The sequence below is a fragment of the Lucilia cuprina genome, chromosome 2, assembly GCF_022045245.1.
Source record: "Lucilia cuprina isolate Lc7/37 chromosome 2, ASM2204524v1, whole genome shotgun sequence".
NCBI lineage: Eukaryota > Metazoa > Arthropoda > Insecta > Diptera > Calliphoridae > Lucilia > Lucilia cuprina.
In genome coordinates this window covers 501,615-520,023 of record NC_060950.1, presented here as the reverse complement: position 1 = coordinate 520,023, position 18,409 = coordinate 501,615, and the positions used below count along the sequence as shown (strand labels likewise).

Genomic DNA, 18,409 nt, shown 5'->3' with positions numbered 1-18,409 from the left:
AAACTACAACGTTAACATATCAATGTATTTATTGTTGTCCATAGTTAAATGGCATAAAATGTCAAAATATTTATATAATTCCTAAACCTCTTTTCAAACACACAAAATATGTGTGTGTTTCTTACTATATGTCAACAGAGAAAATATATATAAATAGTTTAAATAGTTTATTTAATTTAATTTACAAACTTTTTCATAAAGTAAATATAAAAGATAGTTTTCTAAAATCATTGCCATTGTGTTTTAAATTGTAGGTACATTTGTACACATGGATAAATCTCCTGTGTACACGTTTACCTGGAAGCAGGATTTTTTTGTTGAACAAGTTCAGTTTATTTAATTAATATTCATCTGAAGACATACATAAGAACTTTAAAAATAAATAATCTAGTGAATGATTGGCTTATACGAAAAATATCCTTAACTATAAAACATTTTCAATTTCAACTATATTGTTTTAGATTTTACAATGTATATATTATACTTATCTACAGTTCTGCAAAAGAGTTTCAAAGCTAATAAAATATAAAACCTTTGAAGTATATGTTTACCCCTTTTCCATAGAATTTTGAGATAGAATCCTTTGTATTATAAATTTTTGAAAATGCAATTTCTGTATATTTCTTTAAAATCCGAAATCAAGAATTAAATGTTTGCTGGTTTCTAGTCATCAAAAGTAAAACTATATTTGCATCTTTTATATGTACATATGTATATTTATTTTTCTTTTTCCAACTAAAGAGGATTGTGTGTGTTGTGTATTTATTCAGACAAATATGTACAGAAAATAACCTATACTAAGTAGTAATCTGTAAGATAGTTTACAAACTATGTTTGTAGATATTAGTACATACATATGTCCGAATGTGGTATCTTAATGTCTATATACATCTATGTAATAGAAGTGTTCATAAAATATTGATTTTGTATGGATGGGTTTTCTTTTGTTCATTCTTCAACATCTTTTTATATCGGTGGTATTGAAATAAGAAAGACACAAATAATTCTCCCATTTTCTAATTAAATTTCACATACGTAAAGAGAAAGTGTTAGAAATTCAGAAGTTTATAGAAGACTTTTATTACCACGAAATTTTTGTGAACGATCATTTAAATTTTGAAAAATCTCAAAATATCCCACGGTATTAAAATATATAAAATTGACTTTTGAAAACACAGAGTCCATAATTTGTGTTATTTATTTTCTCTTAAACATTTATTATTATATTATTTTTAAAACAGATATTGTGAATAAAATAAATTAAAATTAAATACGATAAAAAGTGAGTTTTAAAATCAAACACAAATACAAACAAAAACTTCATCAGGTATGTAGCGACAGCTGGTATCAAAAAATAACTTTAATGTGAAAGTTGCTTAAAACATGGATTTCAAATAAGACTTAAAAGCATTTAATCGGTTACGTTCAAACGACGAATCTTCCCTATCGTATGTTACGACGTTTAAAAAAATGAATGAAAAATTTGATGCAATAAAACCGCGGCGTGAAAAGCCACAAACTCTAGAAGGTATTCAAACTACAAAATGTCTTAATGATTCCTGTGGTTCTGATTCATCGCTCAATCGTGGTTCGGATAAACGTTTATCGCGAAATCGTTCTCGCGGTTCGGAGACACGATCGCAACGTGATCACTCTTCGGATGGTGTGATGACTACAACAAAGTCAGATTTAAAAACGGATGTAGAGTTGTGTAATGAATTCAATGTTAATGATGGTTGCCAGCGTAGAGAAAGTTTTAATTACGACGACAGCAGTCCAAGTGGTCAAGGTTCATTTACCAAGCCAGGCTTGGGCAGATCATTGCGTTTGCCGAGTATGGTGGGTGGTACAACAACTAGAAAATGTGTTTTAACTTTAGATGGTTATTCCTATGTTATAGGTAAGTTGTCAGATGCATCTTATTAGAAAATTTCGAAAATTAAATTATACTGTTCTTGTTTTCACTATTCTACCTTAGATTAGTGCAAAATTACTCAAATGCATTCAAATATTATTAGTTAAATATAATTATTTTATAATTTATAAAATATATCAGCAGAATTATCCTACAAATTTAAGTTGACACTTCCATTCATAGCTAATTTAAAAGAATAACGCAAGTAATACCACAAAGCACTTCTCAATATGTCCATGATGTACATAAACATATATGTATATACATTAGAGGTATCCAAAAATCCTCTTCTGTACGAGATAGAGTAAATCTAATACTACAAATTAAAGTTAGAAGTTTTCAGTGTATATTTTTCAGATAAATTATGAATTTCTATTATTTTTAACGAAAAAAATCCCAAGCTAAGAAAATCGATATTTCTTTGGATACCTCTAATGTACATAAAATTAGTTTTTTAGTGAGACCACAAAAGGAACATTACTATTTTAAAGGTTATTTATCATTTTGAAACATCTATGGCAATTTTTTCTTCAACACTTGCAGATTATGTTTTGCAAAGAGGAAAGTAATGCTGTAGCTTAAAGAAAAGATTCACATGTTCAAAAATACAGAATGGAAAAAACATGAATGAACGAAGTATATTCAACTGCAGAAAATAAATGATTACACAATACACATATTTAGTAAAAAAAGAAAAGAAAATAAAATGAAATAAAATAAAATATATTGCAAGTGTATTATATTAGACTGCATTCTGTCAGATAAAATAAAAAGTAGGTAATTTCACGCTAAACAAAATGTTAAATATTTGACACAATATTCACTCAACATAAAAAAAGAATAAAATATTTGTATTTGTCGAAAATGTATATATACTTTTAATTAAAATATGTTTAATATTTTTCTAATTTAACCTTTTAGAAGTCCTTGAATTTTGTAGTTATTGCAACAAACATTCAAACACATAAACAATTACTTATACTTACAAAAAACAAGCATTTCCGTTCCCTGTTTTCTAGATTTATACATATAGACACGGTTTCATATTCATTCATTATAAAAGTCCATCTCGTTTATACAGAACTCTGTGTGACCAGTCAAAGTTAGTTATAAAACAAGTACATAAAAAGTAAAGTTTCATTTTCTGCAAGAGTAAATTTTTTATAGACGCATAGGATGGGTAGGATACTTAGCACGCATGGACTATAACATCGGAGGTACTAGAAAATGAGGATGACAACGAAACTGGATGGAAAGATTGTGTAAAATACCTAAGAATAATAAGTATTATAAACTCGCAACAGAATGGTTAAATAGAGGAAAATAACTGATCAGGCTAAAGCTCACCACGAACTATAATGCTATAGATGATAAATGATAATTTGAGTTTTTTCAAGCAAATCTGTATATTTTTAACACGTACTTTTGGAAGTTCCTTATAAAATAAAGAAAATTGAATAAAATTGTAGCGAGATTTCGTTGTAACCAAGTTCGACTTGAAACATAGTTCGCTATAAACGAGTTTGACTGTATATTTAAATTTAATTTGTTTTTCCCCTTTTTCGACTCTTTAAAATACTTACTACCCTTGCTAAAACTCTTAATACAGCCATTCATTTATTGCGGTTAAAACATTTGGGCGCCTACGTACTGACAATACCATAAACAACTTAAATAACGAAAAAATCTTTAAAAAGCAGCAAGAGACACCAGACAACATGAAGGGACATTAATAGAACGAAAAAAATATTAAAAACGCACACACCACTCTGACAACACCGCCAATACATATACAACAACAAAAGCACAGCCAGCAGTTCGGAGGGACAGTCCCGAACAAACCACTTCACATACCGACTACCCAGGTACTAACCGTTTTAATATGGTTGAAATAAAAAAAAATAATTTTATTACAAGTTTAAATAAATATTGGAATAAATATTTTCCCGTTTACTAGAGAACAGTGAAATAAAGACTGTCCACTCTCGTTGCTTACTTGGTGAACAGTAAAGTGGCGACAGTCTCACTCCTTCACTCGTTTACGTAGGGTACAGTAAAAAATGTAAAAAATGTTAAAAAAGTATTAAAAATATCCTTTTTATGTAATTTTACTATTATGCATTCCTGAAAAGTTTTTGGAGTGTATGAGTTTTTTGCAAGTTACTCTCTTGTTTGAAAATGAGAATTAGCGACGTTAAGTGCAGACAGTCTTTCCAAATAGAAATACATATATGTATATACATGCTCAAATCTTAAAACAATCACGACAAAAAATTGTCGTAGAAGTTGTATACATTGCTAAAACTATAGCAGCTGTTGACATACTACGCGTACAACACTACAACATCGATTGTGAATTGAACAATTGTTTTTTGATAGACTCCTTCATGGATGGTTTCTTCATTAAATACTTAAATGTAGATGTATAAATGTTTGTTAAAAATTTAATTAAAATTTGTTTTATGTTATTGACAGGTTTTAAAGTACTGAAATACACCTGAACAACTGACACAACAAATCTTTTCTTTTCACAGAAAAGTACGTACAAGTGGGCAATAACTTTTTCCTATCATATTTAATTTATTCGTCAGATATAAATAACAAAGAAATTGTTTTATTTCGTAAGATTGTATTTTTACCCCCATTTTCAACACTTATAGACATTATGAAAATGGTGAATGCAGAATGGACTAATTTTTAACTTATTATTAATACATATACAAATATTTTTAAATAATTTTCTACTCTTCCATTTATCATTTAACTGGTTGTTATTCTTGTACCTAAAACAATGTTCTTGTTTATAAACGCCAAAATTAAATTATATTTGATAAGTAAATTGGTGGAACTGAATCTTTTACAAACTGTAATATGAGCCAAGCCCTCATATAAAGTCCCCCATAATTCCTTTGTAAACACTGGTATTACTTATATGAAATGCTTTTTTTAGTCATTATACTTACACCGGTGAAGGGTATTATATGGTCTAACATGCCCAACTATACTTTCTTACTTGTTTATAATGGTATTAAACAGATACGATAAAAAGCATGCCAATGAAATCTGAAGATCAAAATACATATACATAAATCCGACTGAATCTAAGGTTGACTTCCCAGCGGGAAAAAGAAGCAGTTGCAGGTTTTGCTATTGACCATTGACCTTCCCTCAATGTAAACCTTTTAGATATAATTTAATGAAATTTGCCACATAATTTCTTGCCCAGGAAATGGCTGCATGGTATCTCATAGCTACTCCAATATTGTACTTTTTAAAAATTTTATATTTTAAGCAGTTAAGATACAATGAATCCTGTCTTAATGAAAATCATGTATTTGGTCCTATACAAGAATGGATTTAGAAATTCAACTTGACGCTAATTCAACACATTGCGCTCCATGACATGAGGCTTACATAGAATATGCCCTGATCAGTGTTACCAGGTTAGCTCTTTTAAAGCTACATTAAGCCTTTTTATTTATCATTTATGTTTTATTTTATTTATGTTTTAGCTTCGGGCTTTTTCTAGTCTTTTTTCCGCTCTCTTATTTAGCCGTAAACAAGCTAACATTTCGAATTTTTATTACATCAACAAAAAAGTTCTGTAAGAATAGGATTTTTTATTTTTAATAACTTCTGATTATAATTAAAGTGAATGTTATGAAATTTATTTGTTCAAAACATTTAACTGATCCTGTTTTTAAAGTCTGAACAAATAGGCTTAATTGGCTCAGAAAATTATTCTTAGTACATGACAAATATTTTATGATATAAATACATTTAATAAATTCTTTTAAATTCTGCGATATTTGGTCGTTTTGGATCTAGTGTCATTCTAGGCCTTTCGAAAATCATTGGTTTATAGTCGCGAATGTACGACAGTTTTCATACATATTTTTAAGGTCTAACGTTTAGCCTTTTTCTAGCCTTATTTTTTAAGTCTTTTAGCCATTTCTGATCTTTTTTAATGGTGGTTTTAGCTTCTTATTTCTGAAGCTCCTGGCAACACAGGTACATCCGATTCTGCATATGACATAAAACAATAATTTGCTTTAAAGTCCAAATATTTATGACCTACAACTTCTTATATTATCTTTAGTTGAATGCTTAATTTTAAAACATCGGTTTTATATTGAATAGAAACAGAATCCTTCGAGTTTCTTTTATTTTTTTTTTTTAAGTCAAACCTTTTTTAAAAATTTAAATATGCTGGTAATTTTCTTTTAAAATGGTAAAGCTGAAGAGAATTTCATTACTCTATAAAAACGCCTATTATACGGTCTTCCCTTGTAGGCCTATTAAAGGATATTTTGCTGAAGGCTTATAATAAGACCTATAATGTAATGTATATAAGGTAAAGTCATATTAGAAGATCTTCAGTCGAAGGCTTTGTAGAAAGTCAATGCGAAATTATAAATGTGCAGATATTCTACAAAGCCTACGGAAACATGGGTTATTAGCACTTATATTATTAATAAATTCAACATTGAACTTAAGGAATTTGCTTTAAAGAGTCACATGTGTATTTGTGGAGAGGGTATTATGCGTTTATGCTGATATTTACAACACCTAAAAATATTGGTCACCTTAAAGTATACCAATCGGCTAAGAATCACTATTGAAAATAATTGAAATCGGTTTATTATTTTGCCCCCATACAACCATACACCTCGTTAATGTTAAATGTTGCAGTTTCAACAAAAATTGGAAAAGCTTAGTTTTATTTAAGTCTAAATGACACTACCGATTTTTCTAATGATCGGACCTCATTTGACCCTAGCCCCATAGATACTCCCCTTCACAAATGACTTGATAATATGGTCGGCCATGCTTGACTATACATTCATACTTTTTTTAATTATAAAAGACTACTTTCCCTGCAGGAAATGGAACTAGTACCAAACTAGTATTTAACTAGTATCAAAATCACCTGTACTAGATCCCAACTGTAAACTTTCCTATACCATCATAATGCTCAAATTAACATTGAGTGTGTTAAAAGAATTACTAGTACTATTAGTTCTAAACTGATACTAGTACACTTGAACCCAATCGGGTTCCTTAGAACCGGTTTGATACTAATTCTAATATTCAAAAAAAGTCGTCATAATTGGTGGTTTTGCACTTTTGCAATCCTCCTGCTGTTGTAAATACATTTACCTAACAATTTAATATGAAAGTTTGAAGAAATTCTGGTTCTATCTGATTTTATTGTGTCCAAAGGTTCCATTTAGTTTCATATCTCCATTTCATTTGCTATACGATAAAACAAATATTAAACTTAATGCAGTTTTTATATTTAATAGACGTACCTACTTACATAGGGATTTGCTTGCAACTGGACCTAAATTTGCATGCACTATTTATTCTCTCATTTGAAGGGATATATTTTAATAATTTAAAAAAGTAATTTATTCCAAAACATGTCAAACAAAAATTAGTCTACAAGTGGCGCCATTCAACTGCTAGTACTAGTATTTTTCCATATAAACTCTATCCCAATTTGTACTAGTGTCTGTTGTCCTAGTAATAGTACTAGTGGCATTAAGACAATTATCGCTTCATTTCCTGCAGCGTTACGTGAACAAAATAAAATTTAGCAGAACACTAAATTTTATTTGGAATGTAAAAATACACTATCCTGTTTTCAGGTAGCGCTTTATAATAAAGGGACCAAAATAAATTTTATAGGGAGAGTTCATATATAAAAATAAAAACAAGTTATATTTATTAAATATTTAAATTTTTATAATTGTTTGTTTGGCATTGCTTTGCAAAGCAACTAGTAAAGTGCATAAATACTCGCCTTCTGCAATAGGGAAATGAGAAATGAGTATCGCATTTTTAATAATGTGTCTATTAGATGGCCTAGCATTTTTCTTCCGCTGGGTTGTACTCTTGCTGTGAAAACTTATTGAAGCTTTATGATGACATTTCGAATTCTTAACATTTGTGTTTTTATTTTAAACAATTCTTTTAATGCTTTTTAACAGTAGAAAACTGCTGAATTTTGTTTTTTATTTTATAGAAATTTTAAACACCAATATGAAATTTTGGAAACTTTCATGGAATGTTATTTTGACAAATTTTGAAAATTTTTGTATTTATTTAGTTTTACAATACATGTGTGTAGTATATAAAGTGGAATTATTATATCAAAATATGTATACTACTTTTGGCAAGAAATTTTTTTAATTCAACCCTCACTAATCTTTATGTCACTTAAAAGTCCTTGTGATTCTACGAACATACAATAGCGAGCACAAAAAATCAACACAATGAAATAACAACAAATTTATATTTTTTTGTGTGTTTAATTAAACTTTCTTGAAGAAATTATATAATGCGATTATTATAAAATTATTAGTTATCATTTAATAAAAATAGAACTAATATTTAAGCTATAGAGCTACAGAACCAAAAATCTAGCTTCTTTCATCACACCAAAATTATTATTCGTCATAAATTACTGCTTGTAGAAGACAATGTATTTGTCTAGGCTACTAGATGGCCTAAAAATTTATGTAATCGGAGCCAAATAAAGTGTATTTGCTCACGTTGTCATATAAGGCCGTACCCACTGTTCCCTTGACCAATGTTGCTACGTTTCGTAAAATAACGGATCATGTTTTTGTTGACATGTGGTTTCTTGGTAAAACATTTTCCAAAAAAATTACACTTCATTTAACCTTTCGTGAAACAAGCAAATTTAAAGATCATATGAACCGGCGTTACAATTTATATGCTCGCTACTGTTTACTTTATGCTCGCTACTATTTACATAAAGTTTACGTGATATTATTTTAAATATTTTTCTTGTCGTCGTTTTTCTGTCGGAATTCCTTTGTTTCTGCTGTTGCCATTATTATTATATTTATATTTTTCTTGTTGTTATGCCATAAATAAGAGAAATGTAAAACTATTTAATTTTATAAAATGTTTAATGGTTTTCTCTTAATGCTACTGAGACCGAAGAAAAATTATCCTTTATTTATATGGTCATAATTAAGGCATTACTACTTCTTAGAGTAATTTTTGTAGAATATGTTTTTGTGCTCTAATTAAATTACGAAGAAAGGGATCGGGGTCAGCAATATCTATTTGTAATCATAAACATAATTTCCTTGACAGATGCTTAACTAACTTAAGGGGTATCTGGAGTACACGCGTACGTAAGTAGCTAACATGAGCTGTTACATATATATGTATATAATTCATCTAATATTTTTTTAAATCTATGAATATAAATTAAAATGTATTATTTATTAAAATGCTGCCTTTTTATTAAAATTCAACTTAGTCCATTTATTATTCCATAAATTGTACATTAGGAGGCCAACTAATATGATATTCGCAGCTTTAACAATAGATTTGACAATAGCACGACGTTCTCTGCAAAAAAAGGGAAATTTTAAACTTGTGCAGAAAAAGCAATGAAAAGAAAGTTAAAAACTTACACTGAAAACCCAAATGGAACACGACACACCAAGGCATGATGAGCCATTAGAGTTAAGTTACTTTTGCCAGCAGCAGAGTTGGTAGAGATTTTAAATCTAAACCAAACCATTTCAAGTAAATATCACATAAAAGTTGTTTGAAATAAAATAGCTGATGCGTATTCTAGGTAATTTTAAAAGCTCTAAAATTACTCATACGTATTGAAATACATATTTTTCGTTTTTAAACGAAATTTAGAAAGAAACATTTTTGTTTTACTTATTTATTATTAGGGCAAAGATTTTCATGCATTAAAAAATTCACAATAAACACTTCTAATGTACAAAGCAGCATATATACTGGATTCCTAAACCCAATCGGTATCTCTTACCGTTCGTATAGTGGGACGCCAGTATATGCTGGGCAATTGTCAGTTCAGTATTCAATGGTTGCCTGTCATCCCGTAAATCGATCTTTATGATCATGGGAATGGAACTGATGCTAAATGGAGATTGCATTTGTAATAATTTCACCTAACATTGGGACTTGTCACCCCCTTCTATTGACTTTAGACCAGTGATTGCTTTTTTCTTTGTCGGGGTACGCGGATTAATTCCAAATGCGGCCTGTCATTCCGCAACGGGGCTGCTATGGCAAGATATTAGATAGCTCAAGTACTTCAACAATGTGCTTGTACATGGACCGGACATCAATGTACAAAAATTGCTACCTGCGTTTTTCTTTGAGGAATTCAGAGGCGCATGGTAGACCGTCTCTAGTCTACCCAGTGGATGAAAAAGACCACCGTGAGATAAGGCCGTAAAGGCAGTGCTCACGTTAATCTTTCGACATTCATTCATTCGACTGTGCCGAATCTTATATACCCACCATCAAACCGTATGCCGTAAAAGGAGCATTCCCTATAAACATCAGAGTGATATTTGGAATATGGTTTAAGTCAATTATGGACCGAGCTCTTTTAAACTAACAAAATATTAATTTTTAAAAACCAAATATTTTAGTTCAATTTTTAAACCGTGAGCGTATGAGTAATTTTCTGAAGAGGACCTTTATAAGCGTAAATTATGAACCGATACTCATAAAATTTTGTACATAGATTTCGTTAAAAAAAAACTCGTTCCTGAAGGGAACCTTTTATAGGGGCTAGGGTCAGTTATAGATCAGTCCTCATTGAATTCGGAATGAAGTACTATGTTACTACATATAAATGTCGATTTTCAGCGCTGTACTGCAATTTTCGGAATTTTCTTCAGCAAATTTTATAAAGTTTATATTATATACTCATAACTTTTTGTAGACCAATTTTGGTTCACATAACACATGTTTCCATTGAATATCATAGCTGTACTCGCATTTTTATGCCAGTAGTTAGCATTAATGTAATTTTATAATTGGAGCTTATATGACGGTATGGTGAATTACCGACACATTTCGCATGAAATTCGGAGCGAATTTCATAGCCGTATTTCATAACTCATATTTTTAAGCCAGTAATGATCGCTCAAGTAATTTTCTGAAGGTGACCTTATATAGGGGGTAGGGTCAATTATGAACCGATACATATGAAATTTGGTAGAGAGATTTTAGCTTGCGAGAAACTTTCTTACTTATATCACATTTTATCACTATACTCGCATTTTTTTTATTTTTTATATTCATATATTTTAGCCACACGCATATAAAAAATATAGTTGTGGTAACCATAATCTAAGAGCCATATATTATGGTTAGAATTATGGTTAAATTTAAAACATATTATGATCATTATTAGTATAATAACCTATCATATTATTATTATTAAATATAGTCCGAATATTTCATCATAATATAGTAATAATAGTTTCAAGCAACCACATTATGGTTTCATGTAATCATATAATGGCTTCAAGCAATCATATTATTGTTTCAAGTAACCATATTATGGTTACAAGTAGTCACATGTCTTCATGTAACCATATTATGGTTACATATTAAACATAATATGGTTAATCTTATGTGTTCGGCGTAAAATGTAATTATTTGTTAATTTTCTTTTAAACAACCACAAAACTTCCAAGCACTGGTATTCCCATAAAAAATATATATCCACTTAAGGTAATTTTATGGTATTTTACCCGTCAAAGGAAGTTATACTCCAATGTTATATTATACATACAGCAAATCAACTATGTTTTTATCCTACCTTTTTTTAAAAGAATTTTGTTTTTTATTCATAAATAAAATTCGAAAAAACAAGTAAAAGTAAATTTATGTTTTCCAATTAAAAATAGAAATTGTGTAAAATGGGAAAGCCAAGAAAAAAATTTAATATAAAAATTTTTGGTGCATTTATTGTTGCATTTTATTATTTTTCATCAGAATTTGCACGTCAATAAAGTATAAAAAGACCTTAGGTTGCTTGGAACAAATGCAAAGTGTACTGTCGTGTAGTACAATAAAAATACCTAATTTAAATATTTTCTAATAGTGGTGGTTATCATACCCTATGGTCAACAAAAGCAATATTTTTTCAGCTAATAAATACACTTTTATATATATTTATAACCCAAATCAAGAATAACTATCCAGATCCAAATACGCCTACTGTATCTTATTCATAAAATAAAGCATTTAAAATATGAGGTTTAACATCAAGATTTTGGCATGTAATAGTTTTTTAGTGGTATATGGTGATGTCCCCATACTTAGAGTGGCTAGATTTATTGAATATGAATCAATATTCTACAATTCTAAATAAAATTTATACAGTACTCCCCAAATAGATGGGGTTTCCGTAATGTAGTTTTTGTTTATCAATACAAAATGACCAAAAACCCAGATTATTTTTGTTATAATATATAGATTTATACCTCATTAAATATTTTTCTAGGCCCAAATTCATTGATTATCTAATATATCATGTATCCAATTCAAAATTACTTATTATTTTCAAAATTTAATCAAAGAAACGATAGATCTCATGTTAAGTCAAATATTAATAAATTCTTATATATGATAATAAATCGGTAAAGAAAAGTAAAAATTAAGTCTTTCCACTACAAAAAATATTAAATTTTATAAAATAATGCAGAAATATTAAAAAATGAACAAAAAAACTTAGAAAAGCAAAATACTTTATTGACCTAAAAAATTAACAATACGTTCACATTTTATCAGAAATCTCGTTAATTAATATCACGAATTTACTTTTTATAGTAGAAATTTGAAATTTAAGATATTATTTAAAAAATACAACAAACAAATTGCTTTATTTTTCTAAAAATAATTGTTCAGATAAAGTTTTTTCTTAAAATTTTACATATGCAAATTACTTAATTGATTCACTGTATATTGTTTTGGCAACGAAAATTGACACAAAACATGCAATCACAAGGAGAAAAAAATCAAAATAATGTTTTTTGCTGTTATATTCTTCCAAAATACAACGCAGTTGTAATGGATTTGCAAATGAAGTGTAACGAAATACAACATAAAAACCTCATGAGTTTTTAATTACTTTTTTTAATGCAGCAAAAAAAAAGAGAAAATAAACTTTAATTGCAATAATAACAAATATTTGTGGTATATAAAGAGGAAAATGAAAGAATTAGAAGTGCCCAGTAAAATATTAAAAAAAATTTGGTAATGAGTATCGTAGGTAATGTAATTATTTCACTCATTACTAAGTAAAGAATAATATTATTATTATTATATATATATATATATATAATATATATATATATATATATATATATATATATTATATATATATATTATATATATATATATATATATATATATATATATATATATATATATATATATATATATTATATATATATATATATATATATATATATATTATATATATATATATATATATATATATATATATATAATATATATATATATATATATATATATATATATATTATATATATATATATATATATATATATATATATATATATATATACCGAGTAAGTAAATATTTTGCTGGGTGTAATAAAACTAGCAAAACATAAAACATGTTTCTTCTTATTTTGGAATAATATGTAAGTACACTTTTATACACTTTAAAGTTAAAAACCTGAAAATTTTTTTCTGTTCAAGTTCAACAAACAAAAAAACAATACTTTTAAAAATGTTAATAAGTTTATAAGTGAATATGACTGTACCGTCAGACATTGTCTATTAAGTTTCATTTCAAGACATCCTGACTTGTGGAAATTACTAAATCTTTGACCTTTTGAATTTCATGTTAATAAATTCAGAGTTTTTGACTATAGAGTTCTAAGAATTGGCGAAATCATGTATTTTGATACAGTAGACCAGCTCTAATCCAAAAGTCGATTTAAAAATTTTTGGTTGTTACATCTTTTTGCATTTCCGGTGACGATATGTAGTTTCCGCTTTATAAATCTTTTAAAAATGAAATCTATCTATGTTAAAGCACATTTTTGTATATACAATACGGAAAATATAGAAAAATAACAAATTGTAAAACTAGTAAAAAATGTGTAAACGAACCTAACATCCATACATGCAGCTTGGTAAACTTTTCAAAGCTAAAATCCAAAAAATATTTGGTGATGAAATTCACACGTATCTCTGCAGGTAACATAAACATCATACATATGTATATTAGATAATATTGAAGACTAAGCTTATACTTCGTAAATCCAGAATTCGGGACTTATATTCAATGTAAATAAGTTTATATCTAATAAATCATTCCAAAATTTTTGCATTATGATAGAACTATGGTAGAATTACATTGAAGGCTCCATTCCAAAAATCACTACGACGTATATTAAATTAATTGTCGAAATATATATATAGAACCACTTCTGAAATTTACTTACTACAATTTCGAAAATGGTTCTAGTATGCTGAATAGCGAAATATACATAATTGTATATCCTATATACCGAAATATGCCAAAATAAAAATAATTCTAAAACACTTATCATCTTTTTCAAACGGTTACCAACAGAGACAGTAACTGTTATTATTTTTATTTAAAAAAATTTAAATTAAAAATTTTATTTGGTTTGTACTTCATTTCTCAGAAAATACAAATTGCTTTTGATTTGTATTTTTTATATTTTTCGTAAAAATTACTGAGAATTTTTTCAAACAAAAATTAATAATAAAAACAACAAATAATTTTTAAACCATAAGGCACAAATAAAAATCAGACAATGATTTTTATTTTTTGAAATTAATTATAAAACTCATTGTGCGATATTTACCTTTAAAAGACAGTAAAAATTATCGGGATTAAACAGAGATTAAAAGAAAATTGGTAAAATTTCTTTACCACTGATATAATCGAACAAATTTGCAGAAATTAGATTAGAAAATTGAAAATTACTAAGTGAGTATTATTAAAAAAAAATCATAAATAATTTTTTATTGAAATAAATAGAATAAAAATCAAAAATTTTATTTTAAATTTTTATTATAAAAATCAAGAAAAAAGTTTATTGAAGAAATTAATTAAAAAGGTTCGGGAAATATTTTGGTACATTCAAAACATTTCTATGGCGATTCTTTCATACTGTTTTTTTAAGCAAAAATTTCATAGATAATAATTATTTTCTGTCTCTGGTTACCAACCCTGCTTTTAAATGCCTAAAAGTACGAAAATCCGTTTTTAAATGTATATCAAGATTTTGGAGGTGTTTGAAAATTTCTACGTATAGAAAGGCTAAATATTTCAAATAATTTTCTTCATCTATAATTTAAATATTTTGCGTGCCAAGTATTTTAATGTTAGATAAAACTCCCTAGGGAAATTATATTAAAAAGGCTCTTACTCTTCTTTATTTTAGCACGAAAACAACTACAAAACACATACTAAAAAAATGTTGTGTCAATTGAACAATTACATTTATTTAATATTTAAACTCTATAGAAATTCAATATACCGCTTTACATTTAATTAGTTAGTATTGAAAGATTATTTTGTTATATTAATTAAATTGTGTTTATTTGAACTACAATTATTTTAGTATTAAAAACATTTGATAAACATTTTATACTTAGTAAGAGAACAAATATTTGTACGGTTTATCGTATGAGTTGGGAATTACTTTTGATGGTGGATTGTTTGGTTCATTCAATCATGCAAACAACAGCTTCCTGGGGTGCCATAATAAAATTTATAAATTCATTCGCTGCTATAACAATCCTATTTATTTGTCGAGAAAATATAAAGATAAAACGCAATAATACAAACAAAAGCATAACAACAATAATAATAAATTAAGCAAATTAATTCAACAAATCAATTGATTCACAAGGGAGACAAAGAAAAAGGCGTTTAATATAAGATAAGAATAAAAAACTCATATACTTACCCTTTATCATAAATAGAATTTACTCCAGATATTAGCACTGTCAATTGTTTAATGTCATCTAGTACTTCATCCAAATCGACAACCTCCTCCTCAGATCCCACATTCATAATAGTTATAATAGATGTATGGCCTTTTAAAAATCTTTAAAGAGGAATTAATTTTAAAACAGCAGTAATAAAGATGCAATTACATATTAAATTTTGTAAAAAAAATATGAATAATATTCTTAAAATTTTCTAGTCATGTTCCTGAGAGTCGCATACAATTTTTAACGGTTTTTAATCTTTGTAATTGGTTCAATATTTTAATTAATTCACTACTTTCTTACCTTATTACTGCAAAAACATTACGATTTATAACCTCCAAACGTGTACGTCCTTGTTTTAAAACTTCTAATTTCCGCATTTGGACCAAATCTTTATAAATCTTATAATGGCTCTTTTCTGCGGCCATTTGTAATTCCAAATTTAATTGTTTATAATTTGGGTGAACTGGTAACCAAGTTTTGTCGGCATTTGAAAAGCCGCCATTTTTATCTGCACTCCATTGAAAAGGTGTACGTTCTGGATCACGTGAGACCAGTTTATAATTATCCGGTCCAGCGTTACGTGCAGGTGGATCAACGGTATCCAACCAACTAATATCACGATAATCTTCCATGCCAATTTCCTCGCCCTTTTGATAATTATTTTGAATTATATATTATTTTATTATAAATTAAACTTAATACCTACATTATATGTAACCGCCACACCTGGCAGAGTCATAATCAGCATATTAATTGCGTCGACAATATTTCTACTAAATCTGGAAGCTATACGTGGATTATCATGGTTACCCATAACCCAATTTGCTGTGTGATGTTTCGGCATATATGTCAACCATTTCTGTATGTTAAACACAAAATCTCTGGCATCTGATTTATCATTAAGATCTGTTAACAACAAGAAGTTAAAGGGAAATTGAGGTCCTTTGGCTCCTTCTTTGTTCTCATAATAGTCCATTAAAAATTTCAAATCCGCATAGGCTTCAGTCATCATAATGCGAGCGGCGCCACCATGAGCTTGAGAGTAATCATCTAATAAAGCACGCCAGTGGTATAGCATGTCATATACTTCGGGCTTGAAAAATTAATGTGTAAATAGTGTTTTATTCGTCTATGTATAAAATAAAAAATAACTAATACAGATCTTCTAAAAAAATACATAAAGTGTTCAAAGATAAAATTCTATAAAAATGTGTTTAAAAGTTAAAGATTGCAAAAATTGGTTCATAATCTATCTATCCCTCATACAAGGACCGCTTGCGAAAATTACCTGAAATCACGTATGTTCCAAATTTTATGATATCTTAAAAATTACGGACATGTCTTATATGTTGTTTCTAGATAACGTGTGAGTAGTTTGAGTTAAAGTTTTACTTGTATTTTGTTTTTGTTACAATAACAAAATACAAGTAAAATTTGTACTCAAACTATTCGCTCGGTATCTAGAAACAGCACATTAATTCATTAAAATTGGTATACTTTAAGGTTGGTGTATTACATTTGTACATTAGAACCATCACAAACTTATAATACTTTAAGTAAACATTATTTATTGAAATTTATTGATTTATTTTAATAAAAATAGTTTTAATTTTTTATGCATCAATTGTTTACACTTTTGCAGTTTTTGCTTAAGTTTAAACCACCTCCATTGGGCGCTTAAACTAGCAAAAAAAAATTAACTAATTGAGTATTCAAAACAACTTTGGAGGTTTAATTTTATTTTAATCCCTAATCACCTTGATTTTATCGAATGGTTTTTAATTAATGACACTAACCCTTTAACGCATAAAACTAAACCGCTGAATTTTTTATGGATACGACTTCACCAAATTCTTTATTTTGACGTATATTGATCATTTTTGATTCAAAATGGAAAAAGTGTTTTCAAAGGATATCGCAGGATATTATCCTCTTTAGCATGTAGTGACATCAAATTCTAATAAATAATGTATTTTCCTTTGGAAATAACCGTTTACTGGAGCTGTGAACTCAAAATAACGCTCTAAATCGAGTAAAATTTAAAAAAAAATTTTGGGACACTGGTTACTCTTATCACAAAGAACCAAAATGGTGAACATATAAAGTCCAAAAAACGTTAAATTAATGATCAGAATCGCAAAGGGAATTTCTTCTACATTTTTGTTCATGGCTATAAGTAGCAAATTTATGAACATAGTTAACTACAAAAAATGTTGATGGACCAGGACATGCAAAGAACACTCTTTTAAGTTGTGGACGCTTGTATCTCAATGTTGAATAGAGTGTCCCAAGGAACATCCTTTCTAAGAATTTTATGTAGGAATACCACTCAATCGATGCGTATTAATGTACTGAACACAAGAAAAATAAAATATATTTTTTTGGGATGGTCCTCAGTTCCCTATATTATTGAAAATCCTGACCTAAGTTTAATTTTTGAATGATGATTTTTTTGGAAATGGGTCTCGAAAAACCCGTAATTTTGAGCTAAAGGTTTTCAATTACAGGCCGGGAACTGAGAACCTTTTAAAAAATTGTTTTAGGGGTATTCCTCTTAAGAAGTGGTCAACGGGACACCCTAATGTGGAAGTATATATATAAATATATATATATATATATAATTTACCAAATCTTTGGTGTGAATGTGTTTAGTATATTCGTATG

At 28.0% G+C, this 18,409-nt stretch overlaps 2 protein-coding genes across 11 annotated transcripts in view; one reads left to right on the top strand and one right to left on the bottom strand.

The window, feature by feature from the left end:
- The window catches only part of LOC111689200 (maltase 2-like), a 64,537-nt gene that overhangs the window by 32,836 nt on the left and 13,292 nt on the right, over positions 1-18,409 (bottom strand). For 2 of the 7 annotated variants that reach the window (XM_046956231.1, XM_046956233.1), the window contains exons 4-9: positions 18,372-18,409; positions 16,452-16,838; positions 16,046-16,392; positions 15,718-15,858; positions 9,373-9,468; positions 8,025-9,307 (exon numbers count right to left, since the gene is read on the bottom strand). The exon at positions 18,372-18,409 is cut by the window's right edge and continues 250 nt beyond it. In XM_046956231.1, coding sequence (XP_046812187.1) covers positions 9,181-9,307; positions 9,373-9,468; positions 15,718-15,858; positions 16,046-16,392; positions 16,452-16,838; positions 18,372-18,409 — 1,136 coding nt within the window. In that variant the 3' untranslated portion in view covers positions 8,025-9,180. Of the gene's footprint in view, positions 1-1,803; positions 1,856-8,023; positions 9,308-9,372; positions 9,469-15,230; positions 15,549-15,717; positions 15,859-16,045; positions 16,393-16,451; positions 16,839-18,371 lie in introns of those variants that run through there. The other 5 variants (XM_046956230.1, XM_046956232.1, XM_046956236.1 and 2 more) reach the window with 5 other exon arrangements.
- LOC111689361 (serine-rich adhesin for platelets) overlaps positions 1,471-18,409 on the top strand; it is a 56,815-nt gene continuing 39,876 nt past the window's right edge. For all 4 annotated transcript variants that reach the window (XM_046956237.1, XM_046956240.1, XM_046956239.1 and 1 more), the window contains exon 1: positions 1,471-1,900. In XM_046956237.1, the coding sequence (XP_046812193.1) occupies positions 1,471-1,900 (430 nt within the window). The remainder of the gene's footprint in view (positions 1,901-18,409) is intronic.